The sequence below is a fragment of the Callorhinus ursinus genome, unplaced genomic scaffold (assembly GCF_003265705.2).
Source record: "Callorhinus ursinus isolate GAN/ISIS: 27379988/994484 unplaced genomic scaffold, GSC_fseal_2.0 scaffold75, whole genome shotgun sequence".
NCBI lineage: Eukaryota > Metazoa > Chordata > Mammalia > Carnivora > Otariidae > Callorhinus > Callorhinus ursinus.
This window is the reverse complement of record NW_027397137.1, coordinates 2,425,956-2,450,212: the sequence shown is the minus strand read 5'-3', so window position 1 is coordinate 2,450,212 and position 24,257 is coordinate 2,425,956. Positions and strand designations below refer to the sequence as shown.

Sequence of the window (24,257 nt, the reverse complement as noted above, 5' to 3'; positions counted from 1 at the left end):
CCCGCGTCTGCGGCTCTCTCCACCTGCCGACCTGCCGGCGGCCCCCTGAGCTGACGGCGCACCTGGGCTGCAGCCCCGCCGGCCCGCTCTGGCCGCAGCGTTGGGCGCGGCGCCCGGGAGCAGGTGTGCAGGAGCGCAGCGCGCGGCGAGCGCAGCCCTCGCCCCGGAGCCCGGCCGCGCCGCGTGCCCGGGCGGCTCGGCAGCAGCGGCGGCGGCGGCGGGCGGGCGGCGGCCCCCGGGCAGGTGGCGAGCGAGCGGAGCCGGGCGGAGCGCGGGGGGCGAGGCCGGCGCGTCGCTCGCGGGAGGCCGGGGAGCAGCAGGGGCATGTGGATACTGGCTCTCTCCTTGTTCCAGAGCTTCGCGAATGGTGAGCCTTTCGGTTTGTGGTGAATTTCATTGCTTGTATGGACCGGAGTGTGGGGGCATTGGATGCATGGGTGAAGTCTTTCCCTTCTTCTCCCCCCATCTGTGCTTAAATTGTCATGCGTTTCTCTTTTTTAAAAATATTATTTTTATTTCTTCGGGAAGGAGAGGAGGCAATGTAGAGAGGCCGGGGGGAAAAATTGCTCTGTAATCATTTAAAGGAGCTTACCTAGCAAAGTGACAGCTCCGAGCTAACTCCGGTACTAGATAGCTACCTCATTCAGAATAAACCAGGTTTGGCGAGAGGAGGAGAGACCGGGAAGATCACCACTTTGACACATTACAACCTCAAAGGGATATGACATTCCAAGTGTGGGAAGGTGGAGGGTCAATTAAGAACACTTGCTTTCACATTCAAAGCTTTTTGAGCTTTTAAAAGATGTGCTTTAAATCTGCTACAATTTATCCCCGGCAGCAATGAAGCCTTTAAGAAAGATCTGTCCTTCCCGCACCCCCCCCCCCAACCTCCTGGGTACTACATATTCCTCACAGTCATTTATGTAAAAATATGCACTCATAAGCATGACATCATCTGAGATGTTGACAAATTTTTAAAAACACCTGTACAGTTGTACAAATGACATCAGTGAATATCGTAAATAGAATTCCTTTCCTCACGCCCATCAATATTACATTTTAAAATGCTTTCTTCCTGGGGATTTGGAAAGCTATTGCTCTTGCCTGAGTCAGACCCAATTAGTAAGTGTGATTGCACCTTAGGTTGCCTGTCACCGCGTAAATATGAACTTACATGTATGAATGGCTTCCTCTCATTTGGGAACGGGGGGAAATTGTCATCATTTGGCATTGCCTGGGAGTAGCTAGCTACAGCTTAAATTCCCATTTCAAATTTTGGAGCACAAATCTGCATAAAATGTATGACTTGCTGACAGTTAAAATTAAACCATTAAGCAGAATCCCCTATCCATGAGAGAGAGAGCGCGAGCGAGCTCGTGGGGGTGGGGGTGAGAGGGAGGAAATCTCACCCTGGTGAGAAAATGCCAGAAGCCAAGGGGAGGCTCTGAGATTTTCTTGGAAGATGCACTGGGAAGCTCTGAGTGTTAGCTGCATAGGGGCGCATTTTTTTTCTTTTTGTGCCTATCTAGATAGCATCCTAAGAATCATCACACTGACAGGCCAGAGGAAACATATAAACTTTGGAAAATTAAAAAAAAATGATGACTAAGAAAAGATGGAGCTGAAAGAAGGTGCTCCCGAAATTAACATGGAAATGATGCTTTGCTCTGTAATATAACCTAAAGCAAAGTGTTCAAAACTTTCATTTGGAGGTTTCCCAGCCGGAGAGATTCGCAACAAGTTCTGACGTGACCCCATCTTTCCCAGAGGGCACTCTACCTCTTCTGCAGCCTCGTGGGAATTTACCTTGGGGGGGGGGGGAGAGATCTGCTGTAGCTAATGTGTGGTGATGCATCAGGAAGGTCGGCCCTTTCTGCTTCTCTGCTCATGTGAACTCGGAGAAAATGTAAAAATCACATACGTCTCTCCCGTGCCTCCAAGCCTTGATGGCCTGTCTCACTTGTCAGGGCGTACATCTCTGGACTCCTTGGAAAGACCAGGATCACAGGAGGAAATGAAATCTCCATCCTGGTGGGAAGTATGTGTTTCAGGATGACAGAAGACTGAGTGCCAGTCAGTCAGTTCTCACTTTACAGTTTCGTGGTTAGAGGTGACAAAAATAGTATGGAAGAATTTCTGGTGCCGTCTCTGGTACAGGGATGCTGAGAGTGTGTGACTTTTTAAAAATAATTTTCATACTAAAAGAATCACAAGAGAATCAGAGAGAGTGAGAAAATTGTGTAAAACCTCAAATATTCTACATGGAAAATATATGCAAAGACTATGTGCATATGTATGAGCATTATCTCCCTTTTTTTTGAGCATTATCTTCTTACATCTTTTTCAAGACCTTTAAAGTTGATTGATAATTACCATTATTAGGACTGTAATGAACACAGGTAGAGGTCACAATACAAGGCTGCCCATGCAAATGAATATTTTACGTGGCTGTATTAGGTGGCCTGATGCTATCTATCAGAAGGCTATGGAACTCTCTTATATAAAAATGGCCCTCTCTTTATATGACCAAGCATTAAAAAAAAATTAAAAAAAGAAAGGTCCCACTGTAGAGCTCTGGGCTCTTTCATTTTGGGGTGGGGGGTGGGGAATTAGCTTTAGGGAGTTTCTCAATGAATGATATTCAATGCCTACCGTGCAAAGGATCGTAAAATATATGGTCATGTGAAAATAGACTAAGGGTCCAGTTTGGGATGCTGTCTGTTCATAGGACCACATTTCAAAAATGTGAAATCAGATGGTTCTTACCTATCTGAATGAGACTTGGGAAAAGAAAAAGAAAAAAATTTTTCAACAACTATCGTAGTTTAGTCTACCTTAATTTTGAAAAATTCCTGAATGTGTGTGATAAGAGATCTATGAATTCTAATACTTAAGCTGATTACCGCTAGGCCTCAAACAGCAAAATGACATGATTTAAAAAAAAATCTGTTTGTGACAGATTATGCAGTTTGATATTTTGGGGGGTGCGAACAAAATAAGAACCCCCCCCTTGGGCATCTGCATTTTCACGGTAGGCAACAGCATTTTTCCTACTGATGTAATGGGATGTACATTTATTGCTTAATAAAGGCATGGTTGCTGGACAGGCTGCAGACAGGGTTTTGGGTGACAGATAGAAGTGGGTGAGCAGTCCCTTCATGGGTTAAACCCTTGAATGAATTACCTCACCTGATCAGGTGCTGTCATCATGTTTAAAGCAGTCAACTTGTTCTGCGGTGTTCTGGAAATACTCACGGGAGACCTTCGGTTACAGTGCAGGGAATCGGGGTCCATGAATGTGCAGACACACATCCACACGCACGTCCCTGGATGTCCCTTTAGGACAGGATCATGCTGCATTGTGTTGAAGCACAATTTCTTGTGGTTTTAACCCCACTGAGCACATTCTAGTGTAAGATTCTTGTTAAAAACATAGGCCTCTGGATAAGCAGACTGAGGAACAATAAGCATATTTATTACATAGAATACATTTTTGCCAGTATCTTTGCGTCTCTTTGGATGTACACACGTGTCCCTGACATCTTTTCTTGAGCCACGGACTCTTGACATTTGCTGCTTTTGCTGTTTTCATGAAGCGCGTGGAGATTAGAGAAGGTGGGGGGTGGAAGAGAGACAGGTGTTCATCAGAGTGGAGGTGGGGTGTCAGCCCCTTGTGGGCCTCACCAGTTCATCTTGACAGGATATTACATACTGCAAACTGGACATTTTATTTAAATTTAGGAGTAGACCTTTGTGAGTACAAATGCGCCTTGAGGGCTTTGAAAATGACTTTTATTTTATTCATGTAAATACACGCAAGTAAACAGTGTCATTAGGTGCATAATTTCAGGGCCCCCTGCCCTCACCACCCTCCCGTGTTTTTATCAAGCAGATTCAAATTCTATCTCAGAATTTCAGAGCTCACCTGAAATTCCTAGGTCCCTTAAGCTGTGTGCCCCTGCCAGATGCCCTCTGTAGGAAAACAAAATGCCACGCAGACCTTTAATAAATGCCAACCCATCCTTCTCCACTTCTTGACTCCCTCCTGGATGCCACTTCGGCATGATCACAGTTCATTGCTGCCTCGGGCAATCAGGGACCTACTGGGCAGAACGGGGACAATATACAGCATGCTGGTAGGGGAAATAATTTTGACCAAAAAAATTGCCAATCTAAATCCCTAATTCCTGGACCTCCAGGTAGCTATCAAAGTGTTTTATCATTGATGTGTCTGAGATGAGAGGCAATGAGGATTTCCTGGAGGGACTCATACAGTGTGCATTGAAACTTGATCTAAAATTTGGGGCTAAGAGAGAGGGAGAGAGAGAAAGAAGAGAGAGACGGAGAAGGTCATTTTATAAGGAGAGACCTATGAATGCTGCAGGAGACTAGATATTTATGTTTGAAAAATTAAAGGATGGATTTCTCAGTGGATGTATTTACAAAATCGATGGCATCAAATTTCACAGAATCAGCCGAATTCTCGGGGTGAGATTGTGAATGTGCCTCCTCAGTAATTGACAGGCAGTGGAAACGATACGTTCAGGATTCGCTTAGGCAGGGCGTCCGGTAGCATTTTCTTGGTTTGCCTGTGTGTTGGGTGCAGCCGGGAAAGCAGGCAGGGCCCTGGGGCGTTCTCGTGCAGACAGCCGCGTCTGGGCATTTTCTTGGCTGCTGAGCGGAAGTGCACGCTGGTTCTTGGTGACCGGCTCCCTCGGCCGTCCGGCCGGCCTAGGAGACGGAGAGGTGGTGCTACCTGCATGTCAATTGTGTCCCTGCCATAGGACACTAGTGGGCGGCAAACCTCACAAGACTGGTGCAGCCAGCCTTCTTCAGCAGAGCAGGCAAGCCCGCCGCCTCTGGGGGAGCACTGCTGTGTGCGGCGATCGGGGATCCGAGGCCCTCCGCCCCGCGATCTCTCCAGTCCCAGGGCCCAGACTCCCGTGGCTCGGTGCACTTGTACAGGAGCAGCGCGAAGCCGTGGCAGGGAGGCAGCGTCCGGCCGTCTTTGTTTCCGATTTTACAAAGGAGGACCCCGTTGGCAGCACTGTTTTGAAACCTAGAAGGTGCATAGAAAGGAAGGTTGCATTTGCATAGCCCCTTCCAAACTGGCGGGGGAGCCGGGCCCAGGCGTGTGCGTCTCCTCGTGGAGGTGGCAGATCCAGGAGCAGCCCCGCGCCTGATTGGCTGACCTTCCAATGTCATTCCAGGAGGCGCTGCTTGCTTCTCCTCCTGCTGATGGTGACAGGGGTGATGCTGCCGCTCCCGAGCCTCTGCAGTCCGTCTGTCTCGCTGCCACGCAGGGCTCTGTGGCCAGGAGCCCCCTCCCCGCTCCCCCAGGCAAATTGGGCAGCACCTGTTCACCTGGGCTGGTGTTAACTCTTCACCTCCCAGAGAACTGGGCACAGAAATTCCCATCTTCTATGTCCCTCCCCCCCCATATTTGTGTTCTTTTTAATGTTTTGAAGATAGGAGAAAATTCAAAGTTGCATTTCCCTCCCCAAATTTATGGGTTAAGATAACACAGTGGGAATGGAAGATTCCAGCAGACCGGCATGTACCCAGTTCTGGATTCGCAGGGTGCAGCCCACAGGGTGCCTGGTGACGCCAGGTGACGCCATCCACCAAGGGGGCAGGAGGGAAGTACCATGGGGCAGATAGATGACTGGTATCTGGCTCAGAGGTTAGATAGCTTCTGGTCAGGATGTTGGGAAGGGCTGGATTCAGAGACCCCAGATTAGGTCCTTGCATTATGCTCTTTCACAGAACCTCGGGCATGCTCTCGACAGTGTCTAGGGCAGTCCATAGCTGTTTATTGCTTTGGTGCTTATTTGGCTAGTGATTGTCCCCCTCTCTAGAAGGTAAGGTCCACAGTTTAGATCCGCTGTGCAGAGCGCATGCATGGAGTAGGTGGAGATGGGTGTTGGCTGACTGAGGGAACGAAGGGACAGATGCCGGACAGAGCCCTCCTCCCTCCCACCTCTCTCCCGCCCCTACTTCACCTTTCCTTTGCTCCTTCTGGGCCCCAGTCTCTAACCATGTGGTTTCCTTGGCTCCTGCCAAGGACTTGATGGCTATAGAAGTGTTTATTTGCTAGAAATGCTTCTGGGGGCATTTTTCTGTCTTTTCCAAAATGGATTCACATTTGGAATCAGCGCTGGGTCTCCATCACAGGAACATTATGGTGATACAGTTGCTTTAGGTGCTCTTCCTGATGTGGATTGGGTCAAATGTCACAGAAAGTAAGTCCATAAATACACCAACCCCCTTGTTCTCAAGTATATGCAGCTAAGTGCACGATTCAGAAATCCTATACAATGTTTACCGCCCTGCTGCATTCTGAAAACCAGTCAGAAACATGAAATCGACGCAGGGTTTTCCCTCGGGATTCTTAGGAATCCATTTCTTCATCAAAGAGCCACCAGGGACATCAAAACAAAGCTCTGTTTCTTAGGCCTTAATTGTCTTATTAAAAAAAAAAATCACATTACTATTTTTTTCTTAAGTATCCCATTGATTTATAAGTTTCCCAGCGTTCTCTCTTTTTGCTCGTTTTGCAGCAGAACCAAATGTAAAAGTTTCTGCATCAAAGTAACATGAAAGGAGTAAGTTTTATTCATTACTGAAATTTCGACTTTTGCTTAAATACAAGAATCAGATTAGGTGTCATAATTTACATTATTTACTATCTTTTGATACTTGGTGATCTGTAGTCTGTGTTGATCAGTGACTACATAAAAGTCATTTAGCTGGGTGAATTTTTGGTCTTTAAGCTCCCTGGAAATGTGTAAATATATATCCTGGTTTAGCAGAGACGGGAGGAATGGGGTTCATGGGATATTTGTCGAGATGAGAGGAAGGAAGGGGCTCCCGCACAGGAAGGAAGGGGCTCCCGCACAGGAAGGAAGGGGCTCCCGCACAGAAAGGAAGGGGCTCCCGCACAGAGAGACAGCCTGACAGAGATTAGTAAATCTTGCCCGCATCCCTATTTAAGTTATTTTTACGCAGACAACAGTGAGTACGATTTAAGAGTGAGCAAGCAGTCCTATTTATAGAACGCCGCTTTTAAATGCAGTGATTGAGACAGTGAAGGAAAGAATGGAAAATGCGCGAGAGATCACCTCCATACCAAATGCCGGCTTCCCCTAACTTCCCGGCACCATAGTGAATTTTTGCAGGAGACATAAAAGGCATGCCAACCCTTGCTGAGGTCCCGGGAAATCGCCTTTGGACACTGCAGATTGTTCTAGAAACGCTCCCTGGGTTTAAGTCTGTGTCTGACTCGGAGGTGGGGTGGGGAGCCAGTGCATATATTGTTGGAAACTGGGTCTGGGTAGGTCTGAAGAGGGGAGGGCAGGGAGGGTGTGGAGCGAGCTGTGTGCGCACAGATCCTTGCTGGGCAGTCCACATCGCCTACTTTTGCAGGTCAGCCACAGAAAGTAGGACCGCTGAATCCGCGGGCACGTTTGTGCCAGAGTGATTACTGAGAGAAGGGTTCAAATTTAGGCTCCTGTGATGATCACAGGTTCCTCCAGGTTAATCAGCGACTAAATTCTGGAGATTTAACTTGTTCTATCCGCTCTTCTAAATGGGCCAGATGGGCAGGCCAAGTCACCACAAGCTGCTTGATTGACATAAATGTTACCAGACAAAGAAAAGAGAACACACCTGCTCTTAACAATGAACAGGTCTTCCTTCCTAACACTGCATCTGTTCCTTGTAACACTTTGGTTTTACTAGTCTCAAGTGGGCCTTATTTTCTACTGAGAGTAGAATGTTTGAATTTGTATGGAAATGCTGCTGGTTTACAGGTGGGAGATGTGAACAAAAGCCGCATCCTGACCTACCCCTGAGCACGGACGCTGTGAAAAGCATTTGTCTTTTGTCTTGTGAAGAAGCATCTGTAAAATGGGCCATTTTGTGGCCATCCTCTCCAGACTGTGGAATGTGCATCTTTGCTGAGGTGCTAGAAGGAGATGTGAACTATTTAATTACTGGTTTTGATTGATGTGAGCCTTGCCTCTTTTATTTTGTTTTTTAAAGATTTTACTTATTTATTTATTTATCAGAAAGAGAGCACAAGCAAGGGGGGTGGTAGGCAGAGGTCGAAGCAGTCCCCCCGCCGAGCAAGAAGCCCGATGTGGGATTCGATCCCAGGACCCTGGGATCATGACCTGAACGCTTAAGCGACTGAGCCATCCAGGTGTCCCGAGCCTTGCCTCTTTTAATATTGAAATGAGGAACCAGGAAGTAGTTGTAAGCTTCACTTTACACAGAATTTAAACAATTCTTGTTGTCTGCTGTGCACAAATACAGTGAAAGTTTAGAGTTCTTTTTTCTAGATACCTGAACTCTCAAATTACTGGATATTTCTGCAAAAGCTACAGTGGTGATAACACTCTCAGTGAAGATCCTGATGACCTCAGCGTCCCCAGGTGCCCTCTGCATCCTCGGGGGACCTCCATGAGGATCACATTCAGCTGGGACTAGAACCCCCAGCAGGCAGGTGGCTTGCCGAGGTGGCCTGCATCACACACTGAGGAGCCGGGCCGTGTGAAATGGCCGATGGCAGTGGAGACCCTCACCATTCACACCTTTTCCTAATATTGAGTAAAACATTGACATTCCTCATGAAATCTCTGGTTCCTCACTCACTGATTGAACTTCGGGGTGATGGCAAGATTTCTGTGATTATGTCCTAAGACAGAAACAAAGTCTGAAGCTAATTAGAACCATTGCAGTTCTGTGTGTTTTTAAATTTTATTCCCCCCCCCCTTTTTTTTCCTACATAAAGGACCTGAGTTATGCTGTGGAAACTTTTGAGTAAATATATTTTCTCATTAGAGAGACCCGAGATTCATCTATTCTCTCCACTGTGGCCTGATTTGATCTTGGGTTCCCACAGGACACTAGAAACCCCAAATCCCAGCCTGCTTAATTACAGTGTTTATTTCTTAATATTGGCTGTAGAGCATTTTTAATAACTGATTCGTAGCTACCCGGGTAGAAATAACGATGCTTTGTAATATTACATGTGAAACTTCAGGGGTGAGCTGAAGACCCCGACTCCAACTTAGGCAACTTGATACCGTAGGGGGGCTCCATGGTTAATTTGTCACCCATTCTGGAGCTGGTCATTGCAGTTCCTGCAAAGGGTGATCACTTGCCTATCTGGTGGCCAGTGAACAAGAAATGTATAACAAATGTGAAATGCTCTCTAAGGAAAGGAATTATTCTTTCATAAATTATTTAGGTTGGTGAAACCTAAGTTAGCAGTTCCTGCGTGGTACCTTGACATGAGCGTAGAAAGCAAGTGGGATGGTTCATTACCAGATCCGTGTGTATTATGACTCCCCAGATCAATACCTGTCAAATCTTTGGTGGCTACCGTTTTACAATAGACCTGATGGATATTTACATAGAAAGCTGGGAAGAAAGATTCTGACCTACACGTGATGTTGGTCTTTGTCTGGGGCAATTACTTTGATCAGCGGTTCATCTGTGTCTTGTGGCGTCTCATGTCACCAGCCCCAACCAGCCCCGTTGTTATTTATGGTCACAAGAGACCCCTCATTCTTCCTTTTGCCCCATCGCTGATGATGGGAATAGGACAATATGCTGTGGGCTTTGGTGGCATCAGGTGCTTGGAGGCAGTGGGAGTAAAGGTTATGGGAAGACCAAAAATATGGAGAAAGGGGCTGCACCAGCCCCCACGTCAGGATAACAGGAACAGACAGGGGAGGCAGGAGGAGGCAGGCTGCCTCTAGGCATAGCCTGTTGACACCCTGGGCCCCGTTCTAGTAATGTGCCTCCTTCTGGACCTTCTCAGCTATGGATCAAGGCCACTGGTTCTCAGTGCCCATGTGGGCTGCGGCAGGGAAGAAGCCGCTGAGGAAATTTCCTGGAGACTTGGTCCCCTCAAGAGTCTCGTACTGGAGATTCTAAGGCTGGCACCATTTTGGGAATGGGCTATAGCTGGACAAAGTTCCTCAGGTCTCCTTCCAATGTGTACCTTTGCCATCATTTTCCCCCACCCTCATAGGCCCCCAACTTTGTGCAGAAGACTTAGCTAATAGTTTATATATTTCCCAGCTCCGACCACCAGAAAGTCTGGTTCTGCAGCTCTGGGGTATGCATGGTTTAGGAAACGGCCTTATTTTTCTGATCCAGGGGGTGCATAAGCCACCTCTGGAAACACACACACGTGGAAAGGGGCTTCCTGGCCCCTGCTGGACGTAGAGGGCCAGACACTGGCTAGAAAGCCAACCCAGTGAAGTTTTAAGTGGACTTCAATTCTTGGTGAACTCTATATTGAGTAATGATTTATTGGCAGGGATGAACATGTGTGAGGCTAGGTAGTCATTGACTATTGTATCAATTTGGGCAGGTTGGGGGAGAGATGGTGGTAAAAACTGGAAACAGGGAAGACCCTGAATAGGGAAGAGGTGTGACCCCATCAGGAGCACTTCTAATTTGGCTGCTAGTAGCCTGAGAATCGTTTGCATCTAAACATATATATATATGTGTGTGTGTGTGTGTGTGTGTGTGTGTGTGTACATGCATATGCATGCCCTTTTTTTCTTACTGTCAGAGTTTCTTGAATGTTCTGGTTTATTGCTAGCATGTGCTTTGCTTTTGGACCTGGTTCCCCTTTTATTCCCTCACATTGACCCCTTCCTTGCTAGCGGTTGGAGTCCTAGCAGAGAAGCCCTTTGAAACCTACATGTAGTCCCATTGCTCCAAGCAGGAAGCCAATAGTGTGAAATCGAGTGGGTGATTGTACAGAGCAATCTGGAGAGATGAGCTAGGGCAGATTGAGACAGGACAGGAAAATGGATCTGTTTGCAGCTTGAAGTTTTACTTTGGTGCCAACCTGGATATGCCTTCATTCAAATAATCGGTGCTCAAGCTCCTTCCAAAGTCAGATAAAACCACTTGGGAATCATTTGCTCTTTTGGGTTTTCTTGGTCTCTGCCTCCCTCTTTGAGGCAGATGACCCCAAATTGACTGTATTTATCATATGAAGCATGTGCTGTCATGCCAAGTTGTCACAAAAAGAGAAAATGGCGTATCAGGACATATATGCATTTTTAGACCTTGTCACATGTATGATAAAATTGAGGACAATTACTAGTGGCAGAATAATCCTTTCAAAACACCATGTCCTTGATTTTTGAACTAAAATAGACTTGAATGTGTGCTGGAGAGAGGCCTAAATTCAGAGCCTTAAAAAATATCCTTTTGTGTCCTGAGATCTTATTTTAGATAATATTAAAAATAACTTTCCCTCCTAGGCATCTTAAACAAGTTTGATGTTATAATGCTTTGGCGATTTTATTGTGATTCACTGCAGAGATTATCTTTTTAGAGCGGCTGTTTTGATATTTAGCTTTAGAAGAAAACGGTATGAAAGGAATCACAGGCTGAAGGAATGTGATTTCTGCTTACTCAGAACTACAGGAATTAGGGGAGACCCCGTTTCTTTGCAACAATAGGCTCCTACTCCTACGTTCCTTTAAAAGGGGGGCATTGTGCTAGGAAGTCAGCAGCTCTGCCGAGGGAGTTCGCAGAAGAAGATCTCGTCTAAAATAGCTCCTAGTCCCTCTCTGATCTGGAGTTCTCAAAACCGCCGCAGTTTGTACAGACTGCTCTCTTTAAAATTTTGTACTGGCGCAGGTCACTCTCTTGATCTCTGCCCCATGGGAAGGGCATAAATATTTCCATCATCAAGTTTAATGACCTGCAAGAGACTCACGAGTCATTGTAAATGGTTGAACACTTTCCCTAGAAGAAATACAAATGAGAGGTTGTGTGACTCAGATTTATTATTAGAGTAAATCACCTTAACCCGTAGAAAATATTTATTACATGCTGTAGTAAGTGTGGAGTGTTTTCCCCTTCGGTTCCTAGCATCTGCATCCCTCTGCAAGCATGAGCATCGTTAGGGCCGGGGTGTCTAATGGCCCAGCCGCTTAGGGCCATGCAGGGAGCCCCCTGCAGTGGAGATGGATTTGCAGGGACCAGAGAGGCTTTCTGCTTAGTCCCTTGTCATTATTTTCACCTTCCTGTCTCTCTCCTTGGAAACTGAAGCAAATATCCGAATCTCTGTGCACACATGAGATTATGGGGAGAGAGCCATATTGCCCCAGGGTCCAGAGCCTCTGTTGGCGCTACTGATTTTGCAGGGGATTTCTCTCACATGGGCAGGTTGGAGGCACCTGTGGTGATCCCTTAGCTGAAGTCTAGAAGCAAGGACAGGGTCCTTTCAGCCTGTGGGTCTGACCCACTCAGGGGTGCCCGTGCAAGTCTAGAGATCTTTGCATGGGGAGTAGGCTGGTATTTAAATATTCTCCTAGAGGATCCAGGCATTGGCATTCTGGGTTCTTGGGAAGCTCTAAACAGAGCCACGAGACAGGAGGTAAACTCCGTGGAGCTATTATTTTAGGCAGATGGAAATAAAAGACTCCCTCTCCCCCCTGCCCTTTTATGATTTGATCATTTTGAAAAGGGGGAAGATCTTGACAAATTGTAGTCTTCCGTGAAATCAGTGGTTCTAACCAGGGGGCAATTTCACCCTCTCCCCCCCTGCCCCCAGGTGACAATGGGCCATATCTGGAGACATTTTCGGTTGTCACAGTTCTCCTGGGGGAGGGGAGGCCACTGGCCCTGGAGACCATGGGTGTTGCTCAATGTCCCACAATGCTCAGGACAGGCACCCCTCCCCCACTGTGATAAATAATTATCTGGTCCAAAATGTCCATCTTGCAGAGGTTGAGCAACCCTAAGTTAAATAGTGTGGGGCTTAGTTCCTACGCCAGAATATCAGGTTTGTTCTTCTCTGTGGATGCCGTAGCGGCCCTGGAGAGACAGCAAGAAGGAAGCTGTTCTGAATCTCAGTTCTAATTCCTGGGCTACCAAACTCATCGCTGCTGGTACTTGTTATTGATTAAGCTTTATTTACTATCTGCTTTTAATTTTTTTCACCCATAAAAAGAAGAAAACCAAATCCATATCCCCTTTCCGGCCACGTCACTAAGAACAGGAGTGTCGAGGTGTTCCTCCAGCCCTTTTCCCCAAGTGATTATGCTAATTAGTGTTTGATTAGATGATTAAATTATAATTTGATTAATCCTGCGTGCAAAGTGCTCGGAATGCATTTCTCTCGCCTGGTTACCCTGTGCCCGAAGCACCCTGTTCTGCTGGCTGACGGAGGCCTGCTCTTCCTGAAGATGTGGATTTCTGTTTTCAAAGCACTGCAAATCCTTTGTTGCATGGTAGCAGGGAGAGGGGATATTTCTGTAACCTGCTCTCCCAGGCAGAGGCTGGGCTGCAGAGACCTGTGGGAAACATGGAAACCCTAGTTAGGAAGCACCAATTATTTGAAGACATGGGATGCAGAGAAGCGCTGGGAGGGCAGGGAGTGCCCCCGCCTGCCCAGAGGAGGCTGTGAGGCTCCCAAGGCCACCAGCTCGGCCTTTGGCTCTGGAAGGCACCTTCCCTGCTGCCTTCCTCCCAGTCTGAGGGTCATGTGAGCGTGAGCTGCCTGTGTGTGTGCTGGTCATGGAGCCATGTTCTCTGTGTTTATTTCAAGTGTGTATTTCCCGAAAGGAGTGTTCCACCATTTTGTTTTTGTGTGTTTTAGTTTTTAATAATATGGCTTAAGGTGCTGGTGCTCATCACCGTCTGCTTTTCCACGCCCAGAACTTTCATCTAGGTGACTTGGAGGTGTGTTGAATGAATGCTTATGAAATGCCCTCATAGGAGAAACTTGAGATGAGTTGGAAAGAGTGTGAATGGATTTCACCTTCAGGACGGGAGGTTGCCATGGCTTACCTTGTGGGTCCAGGAGCATAGCGGTGGTGGGATTTTTCTTTACACCCTGTCCCTTTCTTCTCCCTTTACGTTTCTGTAGTGGGGGTTGTCCATTTACTAGAAACATCATTATTTAGGATATGTATTTTTTTCTTTGGAATGTGTGCGAGTTTGGGTCTGGCTGGAACTTGCGACATTTGCATTTAAGAACAGGCCAGAAGGTGATACGTTTATCATCCGTCCCACATAGCTCATCCTGAGAAATGCTGGGACCACAGAATTAATGACAATATAGGGACTAAATACCTGCTTAGATTTTCACATCTCCCCTATTTGAGAAGTATGCCATATCATTTTTTAACGGATTTTATTTATTTATTTAGCATGAGTGGGGGAGGGGTAGAGGGGGAGGGAGAATCTCAAGCAGACTCCCCGATGAGTGCGGAGCCCCGTGCAGGGCTCCATCTCACGACCCTGAGATCATGACCTGAGCCAAGATCAAGAGTCGGGTGCTTAACCGACTGAGCCACCCAGGCGCCCCATGTGCAATATCATTTGTAACAGATTATAATCTTTTGATTTTCTTTGAAGAATGAAATTCTACTTGTAATTCTTCCCATACAAGAATGAAAGTAAGAGGAAACTCACACTTACTGAGCATCTAAAGCATGTAGGCACTTGGCTTACTGTCTCACGTGCACCTGTGTTTCTTAGTAATAAGAGTGATGATGATGTCAATGGCAATCACAGGCATTATGTATTGCTAAGATGCGAGGTACAACTTTAAGAGTTTATGGTAGTGCCTATAATGCCCGAAGCTGGGAGGGAGGCATTCTTACCACCATTACCACGGTAAGGTGGGGTTAGACGTTGTGCTGCGTGTTACATAGCTGCCAAGTGGCAGAAACGGGCCTGAAAAAAAAAAAAAAACTGGGCCTGAGCCCAGGTCTGGGTGCAGACCCACACCACTGTACGGCCTCCATGCATCCTCATGCAGCCCGATGAGAAAGTACTTCCAGCATCAGTTTTGTAGACTAAGAGACCAGGGTTTGCAGATGTTGGACATGGACCTCTGGTCAGACGAGGCCTGTTGATTCCAGGTCCCTGTAATCTCTGCATCGTGAGCATCCCCAGATCCTCCAAACAAAGCCATATTTACTTGTTTGACTTTTTTTAAATTTTTAAATTTTTAATTTTTAATTTTAATTTTAATTTTTTTAAAGTTTTGTAGCTTTCTTTGGGGAGAGATTCCGTAACTTTCATCAGAATCTCAAATGGTTGACTTTTTTTTAAACTTTGAAAATGATGATGTTAAATTTCCTTTAAAAGTTTAGCCATAGGAACTTGTTTTGAGAAATTGAAATATCATCTCTGAAGAATGAGTGTATAAATGGGGAAAATTCATTTACTTTTCCTTGTCAGCCGTGGTTTATGCACTTGCGCTAAGATAGGCAGGTAAGGGACAGGTTAATTAACTTTTATCCACTTCAGTGGTGGAGCTATTTCGTGGCATCATGGTCTGTTGTCGGTGTGCTTAAGAGTGACATTTATATTCTGTTCGTGTTACGTGGTAGGACCTTCCCCAGCCCCCAGGTTTAAATTGCATACCCGTTTTTAAGTACATTACAATTCATTTGTCTTGAGCAGGCCGTCAGTTCTCACAGGTCAAAATGTTAGAATAAAACTAGTTTTTGAAGTTGGTAATTGAAGACTGGTAACCAGGTGTGAGTTTAGCATCAACTGGGGTGTTAGGAAAAAAAAGACACAAATTGGTTTTGTGCACACAAGCTTAATTATTTTACTGGCTTGTCCATGGGACAGGTATCCCGACGAGTTGAGAAAATACTACCTAGACATCCCCACTTGCAGCAAGTAAGGATAATGTATGTGTGTGCATGCATGTGGATACACCTGCCATGATGTGGCAATATTCTTATTGGTCGGTGCTTACATAACATTCGAACCAGTTTCTCATACAGGACATATTAGCCTTCTGAGGAGTGTAGGAGGAAGCCCCAGTGCCCAGATATGATGAAAATGGCCCAGCCGTGTCAGTGCTCAGAGCTTGAATGACCCATGTTTCCCTTAGCTGGTGGAGCTGTTTCTTGACTGGGTGTCCTCTTGGGGTCACTGCTTGGGGTTCATTGGTAGGAGCTGCACACTCCGCTTGAGGCTCATTGGTGGGACGTGCTAATGGAGTCAAGGCCTGGATCCCCCAGCTGGACTCCTGTCACAAAGTTTGCCTGCATTTCTATCTACTCAGCCACTTCGCAAGCCTTGAGTTCTGGTCCCACAGAAGACCCGACCACAGAGAGATGAGAAGATGTTGGGTGTGTGCCTGTGGAGTCACTGTGGTGTGGTGTGCTGACCAAACCTATTTATAATAATTGCTAATACTTTTTTTAAAAAGATTTTATTTATTTGACAGAGAGAGAGACACAGCAAGAGCAGGAACACAAGCAGGGGGAGTGGGAGAGGGAGAAGCAGGCTTCCTGCTGAGCAGGGAGCCCCACGTGGGGCTCGATCCCAGGACCCTGGGATCATGACCTGAGCCAAAGGCAGACGCTTAACGACGGAGCCACCAGGCACCCCAGTAATTGCTAATACTTACAGAACACTGACCATGCACCAGGTGCTGCACTAAGTGCTTAATTATATCATCTCATTTAATCTTCATTCAGATCTTTGAGATGCTTCCTCATATTATGCCTCATTTTAGCCTTGGGAGGGATCAAAGTGCGTCACCTCTTGGAAAGGTGAAGAGGCTCTGTGAAAGTCATATATCCAGCTAGCAGTGAAGGCAGGCTTTGAACCCGGGCAATCTAATTCCAGAATGCCTCTGTTGACTACCTGCCCATACTTGTCCATTAACGAGCTCCTGCTATTTGGGCTGGCTCTTGAATGCACATGGCAGTTGAAGCGGTGGTATTTATCTGGAGACCTGGAAATGCGGGTTATGCCAGAGGGTTGGGATGGGCCAGATCGCTTTCTTGAGTTTTCTTGGAGGAAGTTGCTGGGAAAACGTGGCAGTGTGGGTATAGTTTGGGACTTTCAGGGTTTGTTTCAATCACAGCGTTTCTAGGATCTCAGCTCTTTCCTGAGCTAGGATGCTCAGTTGGCAAAGGATCACCAAGCCCATGTTGCCTGTCCCGTGCTACTGAGCGCCAGTCACCCCCACTTCCCAGCTGGTAGCACGTGTCCTATGCCTTTCCATATCTATTCCCAAGGTGTTTGGATTGAAAACTAAACCCTCCTGATTTCAGAGGACTGTGCCCAAAGCCTTGTCTTGTGCATCACCTGACAGTTGGCACTGCTGTTTTCGCTCTAACAGTGTTCCCTCTGATCCCTTTCACCTGGGTCCTCAGGCCTACCCTGAGCTCCCCTTGTCTCAGAGACTTTAGACTTTAGGGGACACCTGATTAAACCCAACCCAACCTTGATGCTGCCACACTGGAGCAGCTGAGCTGGCCTGGGGAGACACGCATTGCTGTTCTGATAGGTCTGAAGTTATGGCCACAGACCTCAAGTGGGCCCTTAGATCTGTCCTTGGTCCCACTTGACCGACTCTTGCTTCCTGTTTCTGTGGGAAGACTCTTTTCCACCTTCTTCCTTCGCGAACCTCAAACGCCCTCCATTCTTTCACCGAGAACCGAGAAGCAGCCAGTGAACTGCTTGGAATATCCCCTCCCCTGCCCCCAGTTTATCATGGTGTCGTGTCTTGCCCTGGTATGATAGTTTCCCTTTGCCCCAGGAGTGAGGGAGGGACTCAGTTATGGGGATGATGGGACCCTGACTCTGGACCCTGAACCGAGGAGGTCGACAGCCAGATTTTAGTCATGTATGCTCATGGCCCACAGGATGGAGACATCCACACGCCACACGGTGCAAGGCCACACGCGGGAACAGAGTGAGCCACAGAGGAGGCTTTGCATTGTTGAGCGTGAGTGCCCCTCGGTTCACACAGAGGACGTGGTTGGCTTGTTGGAGTAACTCCACAGGCCCACAGGCCGGCAGGCAACTGACACCACTGCTTAAGGGTGAGCGGGGACTGTGCCTCGTCCCCCGACAGGGAGGCTGATTAGGCTGGGGGTCTGTGTCTGTGGGAGCAGAGTGAGAAAGGAGGACTAGTGACGGGCATTTGTAGCCCTTCTGCTTTTACCAGGTGTGGAGGCAACATGTGACCGTAACATTAATTTTAGGTCCTGCACCACAACAGCCGTGTAAACCACCTTCCACCCCTGACTGTAGAAGCACCTGCCTCATTTCCCCTCAAAGCCTGGGGCCTCCTTCCATATCCGGAACTGCACTGCCTCCCATCCACTCAAGGACTTTGGCCTCACATCTGTGTTGTCACTCTCAGGCATGTCCCGGTTTCCCTGTCTTCTGGGTAACATACTACACGGCATTCTCTCGCTCATCAATCAATGCAGAACACACGATCATGCAAGACACTAACATGTGGAATGCACTAACACGCAGAACACACTAACACGTAAATGCACGAGCCTGTAGCACACACTGACATGCAGAACACGCTACCAGATGAACCTGGTTCTTCTCAGCGCTCCTATCACCCACCTCCTTTCTCTGACACCATTTAGAGCAAAACTCCCCATAAGAGTGGCGCATAGCAGTACTTCTAGTGCAGCTGAGGTGAGGATTTGCGTTCAGGGTCCATGCGCTGCAGATCAGCGTGTGGCCCTCCAGCCCACGTCGAGCACCCAGGTTATTCTACCCGCCACTCGGCACGTGAGTCTCCCAGTACGCAGGGTGCTCTGTACCCCGGGGGCTGAGAACAGAGGCGTGGATCACGTGCTCCAGTGCTGGAGCCCTTCAACATTTGCATTCGCTTCCCTGCAGACAAGGGACAGGCCGTCAGTCCGCACGTGCTTTGACGGGGGCTGCCTGTACTCCCCTCAGTCTCTCAGACACACTCCTGTCAGGGTCTTCTGTCCAGATTCACCGACACTGCTGGTTGGTGTCACAGAAGACCCCCATGTGTCTAGTCTTCATCTTGTGACATCCTCACTTTTGACCACAGCAGGTCACTTTCCCTGGGATCTTGGGTCTCATACTCTGTAGGCTTGTCTTCTGCCTCTCTGATTTCTCTTTCCTGTTGTCTTCATGGAGTCTCTTTCTCTTCCCCAGTACTCCAGGGCTCAGTACCCCAGGGCTCAGTTCACAGACTTCCCCTCCCTCTGCCATCTCTACTTGCTCTTTCTGTGATTTAATTTAGGCCGAGGCATGAAATCCCATCTGTATGCTGATGATGTCCATGTGTGTACCTCCATCCACAGCTTCCCCTCTGAGCCCCCACTCAGACCCTCCAATCCTCTGCTGGCTCAACATCTCCCCTTAGAAGCCCTGTAGACATCTCGCACTCTGACCTAACACAGAGCTCCTAACACATCTGCTCCCGTCCCAGGTCTTTGTCGTCCACGTTGGGTGGTGCTGTTCATCCACTGCTCAGGACGGAGCCTTGAAGTCACTCTTGACGGCCCTCTTTCCTTTGACTTGTGCACACCACCAGCAGGTCCCAGTGACTCGACTTTCAGAATATGACCGTTTCTTCCACATCCACTTCAGTCACCCCTAACACAAGCCCAACATTCCTTCCTGTAACCTGAAGGGCCTCCAGGACCTGGCTCAGGCTGGCCACACTATGCCGTCTCCTCTTCAGACACACCAGACTTCTGGGTGTCACTCCAACATGCTGAACTTGTACGTGCTCAGCAACTCAGCTTTCCACTCCCTGCCCTTTCTTCCTGGGATGCTCTACCCTGGAACTTTCCACTGTCTGCTTTTTCACTTCATTCAGTTCTCTGCCCAGATACCATCTCCTAAGAGAGGCCTCCCATGATCATATGATCTGAAGTGGCCTTCTTGATAACTCTGCCCCTCTTTGTCTCACCCTGTGTTTCCTCAGAGCAGTTATGGGTGCCTGCAATAATGTGGTTATTTGTCCGTTCCCTCTCCCCTCCAACTGGGGAAGCAGGGACCTTGTCTGTGTACTCACCTCTGTGTCTTGGGCCCCAGGAGAGTTCCTGAACACTGCAGGTGCCCAGCAAGTATTTGCTGATTGAATGAATAAGTCAATCGATGTTCTTTACAGGGCTAAAACTCTTAGGGGCTCGATGTCACTGCTCTCTTTAATTCTATTCTGTTTTTTCCCAATGGAGTGACAGTATCTCTCTGCATACTAGGAGCTTCTTCCTGTAGAAGATTTGGACATGCATATTGATAGAAAGGTCAGCAAGCATCATGTCCTACGGTTTTCAACTCTGACCCATTCTCAGAGACATAACAATAAAAAAATACCTTAATTAAGAAAATCGTTGTCACCGGACTGAGGACGGTGCGAGAAAGAAGACCATTTTTGTAGGTCTTCTATAGATCATGGCAAAATCCCAGGGAAGAGAGGAAAACTCACAACTGCAGAAGGGGCTGGGTGTGGTAGTGCTCATTATGTTGGACACATGGAAAAGGTTCTGCAGAGTTTATAGAGGCAGAAACAACTTCTGATTAGACTGTTTAAAAAGTGCTTCAAGGAGAAGGAGGTTTCAAGACTTGGCTTTTAAGGAGGTGCATATTTTCACTGGACAAGGTGGGCAGCAAAGAGATGGCAAGAGCAAAGGGGGGAAAGCAGGAAAGTTCCAGATGAGGGGGAGGCAGGAGCTCCATTCAGCTGTGCAACGTCCGAAGGGAAGATACGTCTAAAATGGGACAGGGAGCAGAATGCAGAGAATTGGAATTCAAATTCAAATTCAATTTGTATTTAAAGCTTTTGTGTTAAAATCATAATCTAAGTCACATGAGTGGTTAGTGCCGTGTTTTGCCTGGGGTGCCCAGGAAAGCGTTGCCGAGAACCTTGGGGGAAAGGTGGCCAAGCAGAGTTGTGTTGGTGGCTCAGGAAGGGGACAGTCTGCCACTGGGACGCTGGTGGGTGGCGGGGTGCTGACGGAGGGGGAGGTGGGCTGAACAGGGAAATCGGTGGTGAGAATCTAAGCATGACTACTGGTAAAGTGGGGTCTAGATGATCCCTAGGGACCATCTCACTATGTGGAGTCACTGGGAAACCGAAGGCATGAATAATGAACAGGTTTGCAACCTTGTACAATCATTGCTGCCCAGACTCCTTCCCTTGAAAAAAAATTTTTTTTTTTTTTTTTTTTTTGGTGGGGGGTGTTGTATGGAATTTGCCTGCCTGAGAACTGTGTGTCATTGGCGGAGTTTTATAGTGCCCGATGAGAGCCATTCTGTCATTTAGTTATAACTGAGAGAGCCTAGAAACTGGACAGCAGTTTGTACAGGTCAGGGGCCCACCCCGAAAGAGGAACTAATGAACTTGAACCAGTGGAAAACCCGCAGTCTTCATTCCTTTTAGTTCTCACATTTCTCCTGAAGGTAAAGCATATGAAAGTTTAACACTGACCGTGAGTTTGGGTTACAGTCTCAACGTGGCAACCACCATCTATTAATTGTAGATAATTGAGCTACATTTTGGTTCCCTTTCGTGTGAACCTGTTTGGGTTCTATAGGCGCCAGAAAAGGAAGGGTCAAGCGAAGGCATGAAGATTTATAATTTCTGTCGTGTACCCTAACTAGATTAACCGTAAGAGGCACCAGTTTGGAATGTCAGCACCCAAACATCCATTTTCTTGTATTTGTATACTGTGCTCCACAGCAATCTATGGTATGGTTAAAAATGGTAAGTTAAAAATTTTATTCCATGTTGTGAGTTTCCTGAAGTCTCTCCATTCTTAAACAAGTCAAATTTAGATCCAGCAGAATTCAACTTAGTATAACTTCAACCTCAAAATAATTTACAGCTCGGTTCATAATCCACATTCGTGGTCTCATTTCTTGTTGTCGACTTCCAGGGTATCTTTAATGATCTATCTCTTTTATCAGCTCCTTTCCTCTCTTCCTTTCTCTCCTTGCCTTCCACATGTGTTCACACTCAAGTCACACACACTCTATGTGCCCTTAGATTAAGCAGTATTTCTTACAATCCATTTATAAAATACTCCTTTGCTTTTGTATTTACTGATAAAGAGTTGTGCTTTCAAAACTGAAAACTGAAAAACTCAGTTTTCAAAACAGAAAATCACATGTATATATGATTCATGATGAATTGTGATTAGCTCAAGTGACTGATCATTGGTAACTGAATGTTACTAATGTTACTAATGGCTGATCATGAAACCAACATAAACTCATCAGTGGGTTTTCTTAGGAAAGGATTTTTTAATTAACCAGAAAATATTTACTGTGCATATCTTATGCCCATTGGGAGTATGGAATAAGAGAAGAAAAGTAGAAAGATTTCTGCCCTTGAATAATTGGTCATTTCATTGGAAAATCGTGATATATAAATAAGGAAACAAGATATTTTTAAAACTGAGGTGTCATAAACTGATAAGATAAACTGGGTAATCTAACTTAGTTAGATTTAAAAATGAGTTGCTGATGGTTCTGAAAAGGGATTACATTTAAGAAAGAGGAGGGAGCACGCTTTGTGAGGTGAAGTCAGCGAAGGCTTCATGGAAGAAGAACAGCTTTAGCAGAATCCTAAGGGGCATGGATCAGGGCTGGACAGCAATTTGAGGTTGGGCTGGGCATTGACAGCAATGGTGTGTGCGTGTGTGTGTGTGTGTGTGTGTGTGTGTGCGCGCGCGTGTGCGCTCACACACATATGTGCATGGGCATGTGTGCATGCAGCTCGTAGGCTTGGAAGTAGGAGTGAGCATTATAAATCTGTTGACTGATCCCATGGTTCCAGAGGAGGCTGACAGCAAAATTCAGGCTTCAACAAGAAGATCTGAAAGACTCTCAGAGTAAGGCAGTGTGGGGAAAATGAAGTTTCCCATTGTAGTGAGCCGTTTAGAAGTGGTCTGAAGCACGTGTGCTGGACTCAGGCTTGTGACAAACAGCTGTCGTATAAAGGTAGCAATGATTACAGCTACTTCCGAAATCCCAGACTTGGCACTAAGTTTTTACAACATGGAAAGGAGAGAGTTTTTATTTAAGGCAGGAAGAGATGAATGGAAGAAATTAAGTAAGAAAAGTGCAATGAATTCCCCATCACTTATGAATGAAGAGCTTTACAAAAGGTAAAATTTATGACCTCTCTGCATGCTAACACCCACCAAGTTTTATGATCCTATAATTATCTAAAATGTCTTGATGTCTGTACACACAGAGGACTTTACACTGTAGATAGAATGAGTCAGGGCAAAGTCTGTTCTAAGATTATTTGCCCAGAAGAGGGTCTTTATCACCCTGCATGAGGAATGTTAGGGCCAAAAAAAATTGAAGTTTAATTATTCATCAAAGCTATAGTCAAATTTTGTCTTATTTGGGACCTTCCCCTTAACCTCTTAGGGATGTAAATTGGATTTATATGTTAGTTCTCTGACTCTCTTTCAGTTCATGATGTGTCAGCTCTCTCCTGTCAGTACATCTGAATGTCCAGGGGGCTTGCTATAGTTTTTAAATGAGTTTTTAATGAGACACCCTTCCTAAAGAGAGACTTATATTTTTTACCTCCTATTTCCCCTACCTAAAGAGAGTGATTCTATTATTTATTTATTTTTAAAGATTTTAATTTATTTATTAGAGAGAGAGAGCACAAGCAGGGGGAGCAGCAGAGGGAGAGGGAGAACCAGGCTCCCCACTGAGTAGGGAGCCTGATGTGGGGCTCGATCCCAGGACCCTGAGATCATGACCTGAGCCAAAGGCAGCTGCTTAACTGACTGAGCCACCCAGGTACACTGAGGGTGATTCTATTTTTTAAATTTCTACTGCGTGACTCATTGAATGGTGTCTTTGGAAGACCATTCTGCACGTGGCACACAGGAGGGGTGGAGCTTGGGGACACTTGAGGGGGACAGGGAGCTGGGCATGAGAAGGGGTAGCCCTGGGTGAGGAGCGAGCTCTGGAGAGAGCTGGAAGGATGACATTGACAGCGTCCTGACTTCTAGGACGGGAAGAATAAAACATTGCAGCTTGACGAAATCAAAACGTGGAGATGTTTTGGGAAATTAGAGTAAATGTGTTTGCCACATTGGGGTGAAGATACTTCCCCGAGTATTGATAGTGACGTTTAAAGCCATTTGTAAGTGAAGGACCTATAGAACACAGTCTGCCAGTATGCTTTAGAGAAGTTATTGCTTTCATGAGGGAATGGATAGTCACACATCAAACCTGGAAGATTCCCCCTGTTTAAGGTGGCTTACAGCCTTGATGGAGCTGGGCTCCTCATCCAAAGACCCTCTCTTCTGTCCCTCCCTTTACCTTTTCTCCTGCCTCTGGACTTCAGCTTGAAGGTAATGTTTTGTTTTATTTTTTTCGGTATACAGGCGTGACTCTCACCTTTCACCAGGGTGGTTTTTTACCGTGCTGGTCACCTGCAGAAAGCCTTCATTCATATGTCCCGAAGCGCA

General features: G+C 46.7%; 1 protein-coding gene across 1 annotated transcript in view; it reads left to right on the top strand.

Annotated features, from left to right (window-relative positions):
• The first annotated feature begins 248 nt into the window (after positions 1 to 248).
• DSCAM (DS cell adhesion molecule) overlaps positions 249 to 24,257 on the top strand; it is an 822,687-nt gene continuing 798,678 nt past the window's right edge. Inside the window, exon 1 of the mRNA XM_073887019.1 lies at positions 249 to 367. Within this exon, the coding sequence (XP_073743120.1) occupies positions 325 to 367 (43 nt within the window). The 5' untranslated portion in view covers positions 249 to 324. The remainder of the gene's footprint in view (positions 368 to 24,257) is intronic.